This window comes from Brassica napus, chromosome C7 (assembly GCF_020379485.1).
Source record: "Brassica napus cultivar Da-Ae chromosome C7, Da-Ae, whole genome shotgun sequence".
NCBI lineage: Eukaryota > Viridiplantae > Streptophyta > Magnoliopsida > Brassicales > Brassicaceae > Brassica > Brassica napus.
The window spans coordinates 4,086,292-4,103,581 of NC_063450.1; the positions used below are offsets into that span (position 1 = coordinate 4,086,292).

The 17,290-nt window shown below is 38.3% G+C and overlaps 1 protein-coding gene across 1 annotated transcript; it reads left to right on the forward strand.

The window, feature by feature from the left end:
* The first annotated feature begins 3,126 nt into the window (after nt 1-3,126).
* On the forward strand, nt 3,127-13,289 carry LOC106391669. Its single transcript, XM_048763794.1, has 11 exons — nt 3,127-5,513; nt 5,617-5,716; nt 5,808-5,932; nt 5,997-6,074; nt 6,189-6,442; nt 6,522-6,652; nt 6,732-6,767; nt 6,841-7,003; nt 7,127-7,205; nt 7,288-7,365; nt 7,436-13,289. The coding sequence occupies exon 11, from the start codon at nt 8,543-8,545 to the stop codon at nt 10,160-10,162; it is 1,620 nt and encodes a 539-aa protein (XP_048619751.1). The 5' UTR covers nt 3,127-5,513; nt 5,617-5,716; nt 5,808-5,932; nt 5,997-6,074; nt 6,189-6,442; nt 6,522-6,652; nt 6,732-6,767; nt 6,841-7,003; nt 7,127-7,205; nt 7,288-7,365; nt 7,436-8,542; the 3' UTR covers nt 10,163-13,289.
* Nucleotides 13,290-17,290: the final 4,001 nt, after the last annotated feature.

The following is a 17,290-nucleotide window of genomic DNA, read 5'->3' on the forward strand; positions in this document are numbered from 1 at the left end:
TTTAGTTTAAACTTATTGAACTGCTTCTAAATTGAACTAACTGGTTTTTCTAGTTCTAGTTAGGCTAAACGTGAAAAACTTGTTAAACTTATTTAGTTTGGTTCTTCTTCTTACATTTGAAACAATATACTAGATCTCGATCCGCACACCCGCGCGGATTTTTGTTTTCATTTATTTTTATATAAATATTTTGTTTTCAATTCCAAATTGGTATATATTATAATATATATGTATCTATCAATTTTTAAAATATAATAAGTTTACGTTATATTTTTTCATTGAATAGATTGTTTCAAACTTTCACATGTATTTGTATCTTCTTCTATATATATATTTTCAGATTATTATTTAATTATTAAAATCATAACTATATATAAAGATTGGTACAATATTGTTTTATTGTCATATTCAAAGATATTGTAATATTTAACAAATTTAGAAAGTTTTTAAAAAATTAAACTTTTCGCTTCATAGATTTATATTATCGAGTAAATAATTAAACATTTAGTTTTTGTTTAATTTTTAAAATAAACTATATAGTTTAAAATTTGTTTTCATTGGTTTAAGGTAGTAAATATTAATCATTGTTAGATAATATGACTTTTGTTATTTAAAAAATAAACTTTATAATTTTAAAAGTTAACATCAACAAATATTTAAATATTTAACATATGGAGGTATAGTATTACAACATTAAATTATATCTATTTAATTTATACTATCTATAAATCCAATGGATCATCTATTGTTTAAATTCAATTATTTATAGCCCAATAAAAATTTCTGGTAGGCCCAAAATTTAAATGATAAGATTAGATATTAAATGTAACATGATTTTTTAGGAATAGGTCCATTAGGTTCATTTTTTAAAAAAAATACACATGAATTAAGGTTGTGACTTCTGTTTTAATATATAAGATAAAATCATATTAGAACACAAAAAATCGTATAGAATATTATTACCTGTTAACTACAAATCTCAAACAGTTGTGGCTAAAAACTAGCGATTTTCTTTTAATTAGAGTCGAAAATACTTCCAATAATCTAGCTAACTAATAAATTATTTTCTATAAATGAAATCATCTTCTATTAATTTATGAGATTAAATTATTTCCTTATTGATTGACATCTTTGATATTTCTATATAACCGGAATAAAATATATGTTTTCTCTATTAGAAATATATGACAATAAATCTATATGAAATATTTTCTTTGAATTTAATAATCGTGATCTGCCTTGCAAAGATCGTTATATGGCTTCTATATTCCGAAAATGTGATCATAAATCTAGGGCTGGGCCAAAAATCCAAATCCGAAGAACAGAACCGAATCCGATCCGGAAAAGTAGTACCGAATCCGAACCGAAATTAATTAAAGATCTGAACGGGTTCAAAATTTTGGTATCTAGAAAACCGAAGCCGAACCCGATCCGAACCAAAGTATTTCGGGTACCCGAATGTATCTGGAATAGATTTATGTACCTAAATATATTTATTATTTTAGATTTAAGGTATATTAAAAAAACATCCAAATCTATAAGATACTTTTAAGTTGTCCAAAATTCTTGAAAATATATACAAACAAGATATGAGCCCGTTGCAACGCAACGGGTTTTTGTTTGATGTTTTAATTTAATAAAAAACATAAAATAATAAATCATTTTATTATGGTATTATGATTTTTTTTGCATATGTTGTTTGAGATTTATTTTATAATTAAAATGTTTTCACATATAAATTCAAGTTAATATTTGTAATTTATAACCATGGTGCATAAATGAGTTGTTATAAACTTTATACTAAGAATTAGAGAAAATACTATACATAAACTTTTAAACTGAACACAATCCAAAATAAGAAATGAAAAGTAAAAAGAAATGAAAGTTAAATACATCAATCAAATCAAGGGAAAATTTTATGTTTACCACTTTCATGGTACCACTTTTCATCTTTACCACCGCTAAATGGACTTTTTCAAAATTACATTCTTCATTAAGTGGGAAAAGACTCTTATACCCTTGTATAGAGGTAATTCATTAAATTCATAGATGAAGTTAAAAAAAAGAAACAAATTCATATCATTAAAACATAAGCGAAAACACAATTTTATAGAGATGGAAAATGAAATCATTTATGCAGAGTCAATAGTAAACAAATCGAGATCAGAAAACCTAATCTTCTTTCGTCATTTTACAATCAATACTGCCTAACTGGCTTTGGTGATTTGTGCAACCGCAAAACTTAATGTTCTTTTGTGCATATGAAGTCTTAAAAATAATTAAAATGAGTTGTAATACATTAACTCTTCAACAACGATGATACATTTAAGCGACCAACATTTGTATTCATCACTTTACAATTGATAAAGATTGTAGTGTTGCAAAATGTTAAAACCATTTAATGAACCAACATTATTATAAAAAAAAAAAAGGGCTATCATCTAGTCTCTTTTATTCTTCAATCAATTGTTTAATTCTTGAAAATATTTTTAAGTAACAATCCATATCACTTAACGTAATCGATTATGCACATAAATATATTTTATACGATTTTCCAAATTATGGTTACATGATTTTTTTACATTTCAGAAAATAGATACGGGCCCGATAAGCTGAATTATCTTTTTCATATTAAACATTTTAGTATATGGGCTTTGAGTTTAATTTCATTTTTGCACAAAAAATAATTAATTATTTTCACAATTAATATTTTTTAGATATTGATCATCTAAAATATATAAAAAATTAGTAAATAATGTTTATTGCAACTAACTATTACATAATGTTACAAAATACATTATATCAAGTTTAATTAAAAATTTTATGTTCTATGATTAAATATTTAAAATAGACAATCCCGCGCTTTAAAAGCGCTGATCAAAATCTAGTCAATACTATTAAAATAGAAACATAACATATGGACCTAACTTGATCCAAGGTAGAATATATATATTTTTTAAACTATAACCTATGCAATTTTCCTTAACCTATAATATTAGTAACTATATACCCTTAAATATAGCTTAAATATGGTAAAATTTAAAGAAGTAAATCTAAATAAATATCTCGATCAGTTATGTATTAAAGATCATCTATATCAGGTTCCATTTGATGTGATCTATAATAAATCGTATTTTATGAGTTAGTGTAAACAAATTTTGTCATATTTATTAGACATTATATGTCAATTTTGTTATAAGGTTTTTACCAAAGAATATGGAATGTTAAAAAATGAATATGGTATGTTCGATTGTTGATTACACTAAATAGCTAACGTTACATTTAAAACTCTTTAATATTTTCTAATTAAAAATGGAATATGGAATGTTAAAAATGAGTATGGTATGTTCGATAGTAATTTTAAAAACTCTTTAATGGGGTTGATTGGCAAGTGCTTTAAAAGTGCTGTAAGATCTCTCTACAACCTAAATTATTTATACAGTCCAAAATTTTGCCAATCATGCTCTGTAAAGATTTTTTAAAGCTACATATTTTTTTTTCCTTTTTATTTATTTTTAGCTGTGGAAAGCCATAAATCTAGAGCACTTATTTTTTCCTTTAGAAAATTTATATTTAAGTCTTTGAATCTTTTTAAACCTAAAGCTAATATTCTACAGCAAAATTATCTACAGTCACAGCAAAAAAAATCTACAGATTTATTTTTAAAGCAAAAATATAAAGGTACAGCTCCTTCCAATCATCCCCAATATTTAAGAAAAAAAAAACAAATATTGGAATGCAATTAAATTGAAAAATCGGGTAAGAACCAAAATCTTCGCGTCTGCCTTCTTCAACCTCTCAGTGAACTTTAGAAACCATGATTCGCGGCGGTAGAAGCTACGTGGCGTCATCTCGGTCCGTTCTTGTCCGTTTTCAGCTGGGTTACATGACCGGTACCAACTTTCTCCTCAAAGGTTTCATCTTTTTGTTAGATTACTTTGGCTTGAATGTCATACAACGACTCTAACTGATGTTCCTTGCCTCCTCGATTGCTGCTCTCTTGCTATTGCTGGAGTCCGCGTGGTACAATTCGTCATTAGGACCTCTCAGGACATGAGCTTTTTTGAAAACCATTCAGGGGCTGTCCGTTTCTCTATTCATATGGCTTATCCGAATGAAAATGAGAGTTGAGTTTTGTTCGTTTAGGCATTAAAACAAGTCATCTGAATGGTTCATCTGAATGGTTCATCTGAATGAGTTTTAAAAATTTAGGCTTAATTTTGAAAATCAGTTGACTGATCCAAATTGGATCATCTGGATGGGGAAGAATTTATCAAAATTGTATAATGTCTATTATACCCCCATGCAATTAACAAATTACAAACTCAAACCTAAAATCATTTTATCATTCATGAAAAACGACAAAACCATAAAAAAACATTTTCCCACCAAAACTACAAACACAATTTTCCGCCAAAACCACAAAACACAATTTTTGGCCAAAATCGCAATTTTCTCGTAAAAATGTAATTCCCGCCAAAACAGCTTTTCCCATCAAAACACATTTTACAGCAAAAACTGTAAAAACTGCAAAAACACATTTTCCCGCCAATACCGCAAAATCGCGTTTTCCCGCTAAAACCACAAAAACGTGTTTCCTGCCAAAACCACAAAAACGCATTTTTCCGTCAAAATCACAAAACGTGTTTTCCTGCCAAAACCACAAAATCACGTTTTTCCGCCAAAATCGCAAATAACGTGTTTTCCCATTAAAATCGCAAAAAAACATGTTTTCCCGTCAAAACCGTAAAAACGTGTTTTCCGGTCAAAACCTTAAAAACGTGGTTTTCCGCCAAAACCGTAGAAACGTGGTTTTCCGCCAAAACGCAAACACGCGTTTTCCCGCCAAAACCCTAAAAGCGCGTTTTCCCGCCAAAACCATAAAAGCGCGTTTTTCCGCCAAAATCGCAAAAACGTGTTTTCCCGTCCTTAAAATCGTGTTTTCCCGTCAAAACCGCAAAACATATTTTTCCGCTAAAACTGCAAAGTTTGAGTACATGATGCTCTTACCATTGCTTTCATCTTTTCAATTTTAGTTTTATAAAATTTAAGTTTGCACTTTGAGTTTCTACTTTTAGTTGTTTGGAAGTTTATTCAAATTTGTGTTTCTATTTTGAGTTTTATGGAAAGTTATAGTCGTAGTTAATTTTAATACAAATTTAAATAAAAATAAATAAATTTATATGAAATGAAAATTTATAAATGTGAAATGCTAATTTTAAAATAATTACAGTGTAAATATATTTTATATTAAATAATAAAAGTTAGTATAGTTAAAATTAATATCAAACATATGATTAAATCAAAACAAGAGTATATTTGTAATTTGTTTATTAAACTCATCTGGATGGAAATAGAAATAAATAAACAAACATAAAATTCATCCAGATGACTCATCTAGATAGAGAAACGAACAGCTCCTAAAATCTGGATGGATCATTTGGATGGATCACATAGATGGAACAACTGAATGGAGATCGTAGATGGAGAAACTAACAGCCTCTTACTCTTTAGTAAGTAAGAAAAAAAATTGATTACTTTGGCATTTGATACCCTTTTGTGTGATGTAAAAGTTTTTATTACTTTGGACTTCAGCTTATGTTCTTGTTTTTGTAGAAGTCTTGGTTGCTTATGTTTCTGTTGAGGATACTAGTCTGGTTAAAGAAGGGAGTGGAGGACACACATTCAACTTAGCTACAGAGCCTCTTTGAAAGAGGTCAGATTTATCTTATTGTGGGTCTCAGACTTGTTTTGTCGTTGGGTGGCTCAAGGTTCAAAAATCAATTTTGCTTTATCTTCTTTTGTAGACTGAAGAACCAAAATCCATAGTTCCTTCTGGAGGATCAAGGAATGCAAGTTTCCAGGAAGAAGAAGTTTTTACCAAGAATAGGGTCTCCTTTGTTGTATTTCATGTGGTCCAACTCCTTCTTCTGTAAGTCGAAGCTACCTGTTTCAATCTGCCTGAAGCAATGTTTTACTGATAACAAGAGCTGCAGGTGGTTTGTGCGGATTACCAGATCCATTTGCTTAAAATTCCTTCCATGGAGATCTTAAGGACCATTTCTGGAATCAAGGTCCGTCTTAGAACCTTACTTTTCGGTTTGGTCAATGTTTTTCCATGCTTGTAGATATTCTCACGACTGGTTAACACTTGAAGCTAGTAACCTCTGTATTGGATCTTCTTTCAGTTTTTGTGTTGTTGCCTAAGTTACTTATTTATCACCACCACCCAATCTTCTGGTTACATGGATGGATGCTGGTGTCTCAGCCATTGTCTTCCACCCTACCCGTTCCATGGCAGTTAGCACATCGTTTGGTGGGGACTTCAAGGTAGTTCCAAAAAATTGGTTTTTATTTTGTATTATACCATTCAGTGCTTCTTTTAAGAAATTGTTATCAGAAAGAGCCAGACGGCTAAGGATCATGCACTTGGCTCTTACAAGTAATGGCTTTTTTATGCACTAGGAATCTTAAACATTCACAAGGATCATCAGAATGACATATTCTTATTTATTTTTCAGGAAGAATCAATGTGACTACTGCTGCTTTCTCTGTGGATGGCACCACTCTGGCGGTTGCGGCTGAGAATGTTATTATGCTTTAGAATCCAGACAAGAACATTCTCTTGTCTGTTTCAGGAGCCACTCATACGGTAAGCACACAACTGTTTAGTTTCCCATCCAGACTTTCTTATAAAGGCTGATGTTTAAAACCTCTCAAATGTATTACAGCCAGTCACAAAGCTCTGTTTCGCTGGGAAGCCACGAGTATGTTGTTTTCCATCCCAGTAGTGATGAGTACAACTGAAGTTAGTTGACTAATTTGGGAATATGGTAACAGGTTGTGGTGACAGCGGTTGCTCTCTCCCTGGATGGCTCAGTGATGCGTACAACTGAAGTGAAACTTCCGGAAGATGGCATAGGAGGCTTAGTGTCCCTCAATTTTTGGGTGAACCAGACAACAAGACTTTCTCCTTATCCACAATCGGTTATGAACCTCACAAGTAATTTACCTTATCCCTCTGCTAATGTTCAAATCTTTATTCATCATCATTTACCCAATCTTCTTGTTCTTTATAAAATTCTTATCTAAGAGTAGACTTTCTCCTTCTTTGTGTATCTTACAGGGATGCTGGTGTCTCGGCCATTGCCTTCCACCCTACCCGTTCCATGGCAGTTAGTACATCCTTTGGTGGGGACTTCAAGGTAGTTCTGAAGCTGATTTTGTATTATGTCTCTAAGTCTATCTTTCTAAGATTGTTATTGACATCACTTTTTGTCGTTTCAGATTTGGCTTTGCAACAGCGACAATAGCCAGAACGGCTGCGGACTCTAGCTGGATATGTCATGCAGTTGGCTCTTACAAGTAACAGCTTTTTTGTTCATTACTAAACTTTCTTTTGAAACTTCTGTATTAATCTAATATATTATGTAAGATGTCTGCCCTGAAGTAGTCGCTGACGTAGTTGCTGAAGCAGACGTCGTAGTGAGTGGTGAAGACCATGTGGAGTCAAGGTACTGAGCTGGAGTCGTGTAGACTTGGAGAGCAAGAGAGTATCTTGGAGATATGGAAAGAGGAATAAACTTGAGGAGGAAGTTTATGACTTAAAAGAAAGAGGAATAAGTGCATTCCAAGAAAAGGAAAGTTGCACTTATTGTTATGGAAGATGTCCATACATGTTGCCTTGGAGACTAGGGTTTCGGGATCATGGAGAATAACTATAAGATAGATATGGGGTCGTCTGTATAGAGACAGAGACACAGGGGCTGATCTTATAGAGAGAGAGAGAGAAGCTCTTGGAAGTGTTCTGGGTCGTGCTGAATCAGGGGCTGAAGTACTTGACGGTAGAGAGACATAAGCGGATAGCTTAGGAATCTTTCAGTAGCAGCTGTTAGGGTGTTAACAGGCTGGCTAAGATGATTAAGCAGATCTTGTAATTGAGTGTACAAGGCGATTTCTAATAAAGTTATTGGTGTGTGCTTGTGTATTTTGTCTCTCGTGATTTACCTTCTGCATTACTATTGTTGTGTCATCTTTGCACTAACAAGTGGTATCAGAGCGGGTCACCTAAGTTACTGGTGTAATCTTGAAGGTGAAGATGGACACGATTATCTCTGTGCAGAAGGCGATCGTGTTGAATGCGGACCAATATGGTCATTGGAAGGCTCGCATGAAGCAGATGATTCGAGGAATCAATGAAGATGCGGGAACAGCTGTGGAGATTGGTTGGGAGGAGCCTACCATAGTCACAGGAGGTGAGAAGAAGCCTAAGCCAAAAGAGGATTGGTCAGAGGCAGAACGCAATGCATCAAAATTTAATGCAAAGGCGTTGTCGGTGATTTTTGGAGCTGTTGAAGCAGAGCAGTTTCAGCTGATTCAGGGAAGTACTTCGGCTAAAGAGGCGTAGGAGATCCTGCTGAATTCGTTTGAAGGAGATGAGAGTGTCAAGAGGACACGTCTATATCATCTTGGGTCGCAGTTTGAGAATCTTTGGTGGTCTGATAATGATTCTGTGGCGAGCTTCAATGCCAAACTCAGTGCTATGGCGCATGAAGCATTTGTACTTGGGAAGAAGTACAAGGAGAAGAAGCTGGTAAAGAAGTTACTACGCTGTCTTCCAACAAAGTTTGGAGCTCACAAGGCGGTTTCGCAGATGACTACAAACACGGATGAGCTCAAGTTTGACAAGCTTGTGGGTATGCTGAAGGCACAAGAGATGGAGACAGACAATAGTTCAGTCTCTACATCAAGCAGTGCGCCAAGGAGTGTGGCGCTTGTAGCTGACAAAGATACTGATAGGTTTCAGAAGATTGAAGATGACATTGGTATGCTGGTCAGGAATTTTGGTAAGACGAATTCTTCTAGTGGGAGGAATCAGTATGGTCGCCATGGAGGTGATCGTGGCAATGGCAGAAGGAGAGAAAGTCTCAGGTGCTATGAGTGTGGAGGCGTTGGTCACATAAGATTTGATTGTCCTGTAGCACAGCCAAGAGAACTTAAGTGTTCTGAGTGCGGAGGTGTTGGACACACACGACGTGAATGTCCAAACTCAAAGAAGGGAAAAGGAGTTCCATTGCAGTCGTCTGATGATTCAGAGTCTGAAGAAGATGGAAAAGTGATAAAGAACCTTGTTGCATTTGGTGCACGCAAGGAGGGATCTATTAAGTCCACTGATTCAGATCTCAGCACAGATGATGAGGAGTATCATGTGCTGCTTAACAAGTGGTTGAGGGTCAAGGATCAGAATCTGAGATTGGAGGATATGGCTCAGAAGCAGAACGAGTTGCTTGAAGAACTTCGTGAAGAACTTGCGGCTGTGAATGAGAAGAATGAGTCTCTTGAGCAGGAAAATAGCAAGCTGAGGAAAGTTGCTATTGGTGAACAAGAGAGAGCAAGGATGCTGGAACGTGATTTGGTTGACAATCACAAACAGATCAGGATGCTCAACAGTGGATCCAAGGAGTTGGATAAGATACTCTCGATGGGTCAACCAGCCAAGGCGAATTGGGGACTGGGATATCGAGGAGCTGAGAGTACTAAGGAAGTACAACAGAAGTGGCTATCACATTTCGTGCATGGGAGCACATCAAAAAATGGAGCCAAAGGAGCTTGTCAGGAAGTACGTCGGGACGTACGACAGGGAGTAAGGCAGGAAGTTCTACAGCGCGCAGCTGTGAGTAACAAGCCGAAAGTAGTACATCAGTGCAACAACATGAAGGTCAGACAGGAGGTTCTGAAACATGGTTGTGCAACTAGTACAAGGAAGGAGACTGATCGGTGCATCAGCAACTGTGTCAGGCCAAGCAAGAAGCAGCATCGGATGTGCTGTTGGTTCTGTGGGAAGGTTGAACACAAGAAGGTGGAGTGTTTTGCTCGCGAGAAGAGCAGAAACATGGCCAAGAAGGTGAACAAGACGTTCACTAAGCCCAAGAGGGTTGAAGAGGTGTCCTTAGCCAAGAGTGGCTTACTTGATGAGATCAAGGATGAGACATCAGAAGATGGATGCAGCTCTGTTAGGAGTGATCTTCAGGAAGATCAAGAAGCATCAAGCGTGGAGTCAGGACACGGAGTTGTCTGTGACACAAAGGGGAAGGAGATCGAAGTGCGTCAGGAAGTGGTGCGAGATGATCTTCAGGGGTGTGAAATCACTCCAAGACAATAGCAACGAGTGCAGAGGGAACTCGGTACGGATGGGGAAGGGCTCATGGTCAAGGAGACGACACATGAAGGTAGCCAGGTCCTCAATAGAAGTGGGTTGAGAGGTAGCTCGACAGGTGCGTCAGATCGTGATGCAGTACTTGTTATTCCGCTGCAGCAGGGGTTGTGTCATGATTATACATGAAGAAACAGACGGATGGGTCTGTAAGGCTTGACATCTAAGCATCTGTGTTTTAGCTTAGTATGCAATCAAGCAGGGGGAGAATGATGATGTTCTGGTACAGAGAATGCATATCTCATGGGGGAGAAAAATATGGTGTGGTGCACATCTCGTGGGGGAGAAAAGCACATTTGATATGAAAGTTTCCAGGTGAGGAACGTGGTTGCAACGTGGTTGCTGAACGCTTGATCGGCACACAAAGCTAAAAGGGGGGAGATTGAAGATGTAAGATGTCTGCCCTGAAGTAGTCACTGACGTAGTTGCTGAAGCAGACGTCGTAGTGAGTGGTGAAGACCATGTGGAGTCAAGGTGCTGAGCTAGAGTCGTGTAGACTTGGAGAGCAAGAGAGTATCTTGGAGATATGGAAAGAGGAATAAACTTGAGGAGCAAGTTTATGACTTAAAAGAAAGAGGAATAAGTGCATTCCAAGAAAAAGAAAGTTGCACTTATTGTTATGGAAGATGTCCATACATGTTGCCTTGGAGACTAGGGTTTCGGGAACATGGAGAATAACTATAAGATAGCTATGGGGTCGTCTGTATAGATACAGAGACACAGGGGCTGATCTTATAGAGAGAGAGAGAAGCTCTTGGAAGTGTTCTGGGTCGTGCTGAATCAGGGGCTGAAGTACTTGATGGTAGAGAGACATAAGCGGGTAGCTTAGGAATCTTTCAGTAGCAGCTGTTAGGGTGTTAACAGGCTGGCTAAGCTGATTAAGCAGATCTTGTAATTGAGTGTACAAGACGATTTCTAATAAAGCTATTGGTGTGTGCTTGTGTATTTTGTCTCTCTTGATTTACCTTCTGTATTACTATTGTTGTGTCATCTTTGCACTAACACTCAATGCTGAGTCGTTGGCAACACGGTTTGTATCGTCAGAGAGACCTTGGGAAACGATATTCAGCGGTTCAACACTAAGTTTCCCACCTCTTCAGAAGTTATGTGGTGAGTTCTTTACACAAACCGAGGAGATAACTGTGGCTTCTGAGGAAGAGACGACAGTCTAGAGATTGAAACTGGTGTAAGTTGTGATTTCCAGCCGGCTTCTTGTGGTAACATGGAAGGAGAAGACGTGAATGATGCACCAGATTTAGCTGCAGCTGATATTGGTATCTCCATGGGAATCTCTGGCTCTGCACTTGCAACACAGACTGGTCATATCATTTCTCATGTTAAAGTTGTCAAAGACGTGTTCATATCAATCATTTTCAAAGTAGGAATACTGATGTTGGCATAGGCTCACGGTTTCATATATGGAGAAGCAGAAGCGTATGTGCAACGCAGACAAACGTTGAAGATTTCATTGTTGCTTCCCTTTGGTGATGATCAAGATCCTGAGAAAATTTCCATGGAAAAAGGCGTTGGATGAGACGATTCCAATGGAGACGAAAGCTTTCATGGAAAAGCAATCCATCGAAACAGAGTCTTCAACGAAGAGGAAAGGAATTGATCAAAAATTTTACAACCTAGATCATCGCAAATTCCATTCAAGGCATTGCAGACCGTATTCTTGGATTGCGAGAATGGAACGTTTCTTTCGTCTTGGCGAACATGCACGAGAAGAGAGGTTACCCATGGTTGCAGAGAGCTTGAAAGGAGATGCTCTGCGTTGGTACAAGGTGGAATCCAGAGTTGGATTCACAGATTGGTTGGAGTTTAAAAGACGTTTAGTGGCTCGATTTGCGCAGCTCATGACTTGTTCTTCTTTAAAAAGAGTCAGATTCCAGGCAAGAGAGTTGATCATAAGAAAGAAGTGTTGCAAAAGACTGAATCACCATGTGTGGAACTATCTTATGAGAAAAATCTTGAAGCGAGTGCAGAGATGCCTCAGAAGTGAAAGGATATATCAAAGCCTGCTGTTCTAATGCTGATGAATTCTAATGAACATGGGACATCTTTGTTGCAACCAAACGTTTTCACTAACCTGGTTTCTTCTGAGGAATCACACCAGAGATTCTCCGAGGACAAAACCATGGTTCAAAGTCAAACTCAGAGGTTTGATAGAATGCTCTTGAGAAGGAAAACATTACATCATAGGAAGAAGAGAAGTTTAGGTCCAAAGTCTTAGATGTTTAAATTCAAGGTCCAGCTAGAGAAGAAAAGGCGACGAAGAAGTCAACGTTGGTTAGCATATTTGCATAACACTGGGGTTACTAGACTAAGGAAGAGGCTTTTGAAACAGTCTCGGATGTTTAACAACAGAAATATTAAGCCATCCTTAATAACAAGTGGGGTGGCGTATCTACAAAAGAATGAATCCTTATTCAACAAGAGATTAATGGCAAGCGAACTCCAACAGTACCACAACGGGTTGATAGAGCAGAAGAGGATATTCAGATTAGTTGACAGATCTCTAACTGAAGCCAAGAGTGACTCTGATTTTCGTGAGCTTACTATTGTTGCAGCAATAGTAAAATCTTCAGAAACAATGGGATTACAACAAGATGGTTCAGGAACAGTTTTGTGGTTGTTACTGGAGAATAAAAGCAGAGATGATGCACAACCTGCAGTACAAGTTATGTCTGAGTTGGCTCACCAAAGGAACAATAACAGAGATGCACTTCTGAGGAAACAGTTTTTGATTGATGCTGAAAAGTTTCACGTGAAGCATAGATTGAGAAGTAATATACTGCTGTTTTTGAAGAAGAATATACAGCAGCATGAGCTTTGTGAAAAAGTGTAACAGTAATATTATGCTTCCTCATAATATTCAAAGACAAGGAAAATTCACTGCTGGGTTGTTGTTTGAGCGAAGCAAGGAACAACATCATCATGAGAAGGGAGACTTTTATACAATAGGGATGTTAACTATAGGAGGATAATGATGAGTTATAGATAATGACGTATTTAGAAGTTGGAGTTATCTAACTAAAAGTCGGTGATTATATTGTAGTATATAAACGTGAGAACACAAATCAATAAAACACAACTTTCCCATTACTTGATTCTTAGATTTACATGGTATCAGAGCATCGATCTTGAAAGTGATTGTTCAAGGAATCGTTTTTGAGAAGATTCTAGCTTCACAATGGGAGATGCTGACGATGGGAAGCAAATGGTTGCAAAACCAAGTGAAACAATGGTGAAGATGTCGCCATATTCTTTGTTTAGCTCTGATAATCCGGGAGCGTTGATTACGTCTGTTCAATTGAAAGGGGATAACTACAATGAATGGGCGTTGGAGATGATGAATGCTCTTCGAGCTAAGAAGAAGAATGGGTTCGTTGATGGAACTCTACCAAAACCGACAGAAGATAGCTCTGACCTAGAATCGTGGTTGAGTGTCAATTCGATGATAGTAGGTTGGATCCGTTCTTCTATTGAGCCCAGAGTTAGGTCAACAGTGACGTTTATCACTGAAGCTCACAAATTGTGGGAGAATCTGAAGAAACGTTTCGAGGTTGGGAACAAGGTACGGGTTCATCAGCTGATGGAACAAGTGGCTTCGTGTCGCCAGAATGGACAAGCTGTGATAGATTATTACGGTCGTTTGGCGGTGATGTGGGAGGAACTGCAAAGCTATCGACCACCTCCGGCTTGTACTTGCTCTGCGGCGGCGGCGTATGAGAAAGAGAGAGAAGAAGAACGGGTTCATCAATTTGTCATGGGTTTAGATGAGTCTCGTTTCGGTAACGTGGTAACTGCCATCATCGAAGCTGACGAGCTACCAGATTTGGGAAAAGTGTATGCCAAAGTAATAAGAGAAGAAGCTCGGTTGAATTCAGCAAAGGCAAGAGAAGTGGTTCCTCAAGAAGCTATTGGCTTTGTGGCTCGTCAAGAAGTGTTAATGCAGAACGACGCAAGAGACACACGAGATTCTAATGGCTATGCGGTGAGAGCTGAGAACAGTAGTTCTAACTATGGGAACAGAGCAAGGGATCGTGTTTGCTCACACTGCAGTAAGACTGGTCATGAGAAGAATAATTGTTGGCAGATCATCGGGTATCCTGAGTGGATGAATGAGAGACGTGGAAGAGGATCAGGTCGAGGACATGGTGGTTCAAACTCAAGAGGAGGAGGACGTGGTGCTGCGCATACAGCTCATGCAACGAATTCTCACAGAGCTGGTGGTTCTGATCTGACTCCAGAGCAGTGGAAGGCTATCACACAGATCATAAACGACGGAAAGACAAGTTCTCAGTCTGAGAAGCTTTCTGGTAAGAATCTTGGTGATGTAATTATAGATTCGGGGGCTTCGCATCATATGACAGGGGAAGTTGGACAGCTGGTCAATGTGAGGAAGACTCTGCCGTGTATCGTCGGGTTCGCTGATGGTGGAACTTCGACATCAGTTCAAATGGGCGATATGATACTTACTGATCGTATCTCGCTCAAAGATGTGCTATTTGTGCCCCGATTGGATTGTACTTTGATCTCTGTATCAAAACTGTTGAAACACAGTAATTGTTTTGCGTTATTCACAGATACAATTTGTATTTTGCAAGACCGTTATTCGAAGACTCTGATTGGAGCCGGTGAAGAACGTGGTGGGGTTTACTTCTTTAAGGATGTTAGAGTGGCGCGAGCTAGCAGAGCAGATGGAAACAATGGTAAACTCTTGTGGCATCGGCGGCTTGGACATCCTGCATTTGGTGTTTTCTCTTCTTTACATGAGCTTTCTGGTGTTATGAATAAAGCTTGCTCTAGTCCTTGTGATGTGTGTTATAGAGCAAAGCAGACAAGAGATGTTTTTGGTGATAGTATTAATAAAACAAACAAGAGTTTTCAGATTATTCATGTTGACGTTTGGGGGCCTTATAGAGTGCCTGCATCGTGTGGAGCTGTCTATTTTCTCACGGTTGTAGATGATTTTACTAGAGCTGTGTGGACGTATCTGTTATTGGCTAAGTCTGAAGTGAAGAAGGTGATGCAGCGATTCTGCGTATATGCAGAGACTCAATTTGGTCACTCGGTACAGACAGTGAGAAGTGACAACGGGAAGGAGTTCATGTGTCTGGCAGGATTCTTTCAGGATAAGGGAATTGTTCATCAAACGTCGTGTGTAGACACTTCGCAGCAGAACGGTCGAGTCGAGAGAAAGCACAGGCACATCCTGAACGTGGCAAGGGCGTTGTTGTTTCAGTCAAAACTGCCTGTTAAGTTTTGGGGTGAGGCCATATCCACTGCAACGCATGTGATAAATATGACACCGTCGAGAATATTGAAAGGAAGCTCTCCATATGAGAAATTATTCGGTTCGAAGCCTTCTTATGAGTCACTGCGAGTATTTGGTTCACTTTGTTACGTTCACAGACGAGATAGAGACAAAGACAAGCTGGGAGAGAGAAGTAGGAGATGTGTCTTTGTCGGATATCCGTTCGGGAAGAAGGCTTGGAGGGTCTATGATCTGGACAAAGAAGAGTTTGTTATATCAAGAGATGTCAGTTTTCATGAGAACGTTTTTCCTTATACGGAAAGTAACACTGACTTGGAGTATGAGAAGGAGATTACAAGGTCACTAGATGAGGATTGGGTACTGAATACAATCGTAGAAGACAGGGGGAGTGTGACACAACAAGTAGAAGAACTATCACAATCAAGAGTAGAGCTGCCCGAAATTGTTGTTACAGATGTCTCGACTAGTGCGAGTGCAGTGGGTCCTGCGCCTGGAAACAAACAAAACGGTGATGATGATCAATTGATGGGTACTGAAAAAGAAGCTGTGACGATGGCAGAGGTTGTGACCGAACTAGGAAGAGGATGCAGAGAGAAGGTTCCTTCCACGAGGCTTCGCGACTATGTGAGCTACAATGCTCAATACTTGAAGAAACCCCATCACGACTTTGCTGCGCTTACCACACAGTCAGAGTCCTCGTCGACGGCTCGAGGTAATTCACAATATCCTCTTGCAGATTACATATCTGATGAATGTTTCTCTCCAGATCATAAAGCTTTTCTGGCTGCTGTAACGTGTGGGAGAGAACCGCGAAGCCACAAAGAAGCGATGCAACATGAGATTTGGCGTGATTCTATGAAAAAGGAGATAGGAGCGTTCGAGGAGAATGAGACTTTCAGTGTGGTCGACTTGCCACCGGGAAAGAAAGCTATTGGCAACATGTGGGTGTACAAATATAAGTACCATGCTGATGGGACGATGGAGAAGCCGAAGTCTCGTTTAGTTGCACTGGGAAACAAGCAAGTGAAGGGAAGAGACTTTAAGGAGACGTTTGCGCCAGTTGCTAAGATGACTACAGTTCGAAGCTTATTGCATGTGATAGCAGGAAAGGGATGGATTGTGCATCAGATGGATGTTCACAATGCCTTCTGGCACGGTGATCTTCAGGAGGAAGTGTACATGAAGTTACCACAGGGCTTTCAAGTGTCTGACCCTAACAAGGTATGCAGGCTGCATAAAGCAGTGTATGGATTGAAACAGGCTCCGAGGTGCTGGTTCGCCAAGTTAACAGACGCTTTGAAGAAGTATGGGTTTAAGCAATCTTGCGCAGATTATTCTCTGTTCGTATATTCAAAGGATGGAATCGATCTCAGAGTGCTTATCTATGTTGATGACCTGCTAGTGTGTGGAAATAGTACGGAGAGAGTTGACAGATTTAAGAATTATCTGAGCAAGTGTTTTCATATGAAGGATTTAGGAAAGTTGAAATACTTTTTGGGAATAGAAGTTGGACGTGGTGGAGAAGGATTCATGCTTACTCAGAGAAAATATGCTTTAGATCTAATTGAAGACACTGGGTTACTTGGATCAAAACCAGCGGCTACTCCAATGGAACAACATCACAAACTCGCGTTAGACACAAGTCCGGTTCTTCGTGATGCAGAACGGTATCGAAGATTGGTGGGGCGGTTGATCTACTTGTCCATAACAAGGCCCGATATATCATACCCTGCTCACATTCTTTCACAGTTCATGAAGGCACCTAGAGAAGTGCAGTGGGAAGCTGCGTTACGAGT

Bases quoted from the DNA above. Each gene is read 5' to 3' on its own strand.
- LOC106391669 (XM_048763794.1), top strand. From the start codon at position 8,543: ATGGCGCATGAAGCATTTGTACTTGGGAAGAAGTACAAGGAGAAGAAG.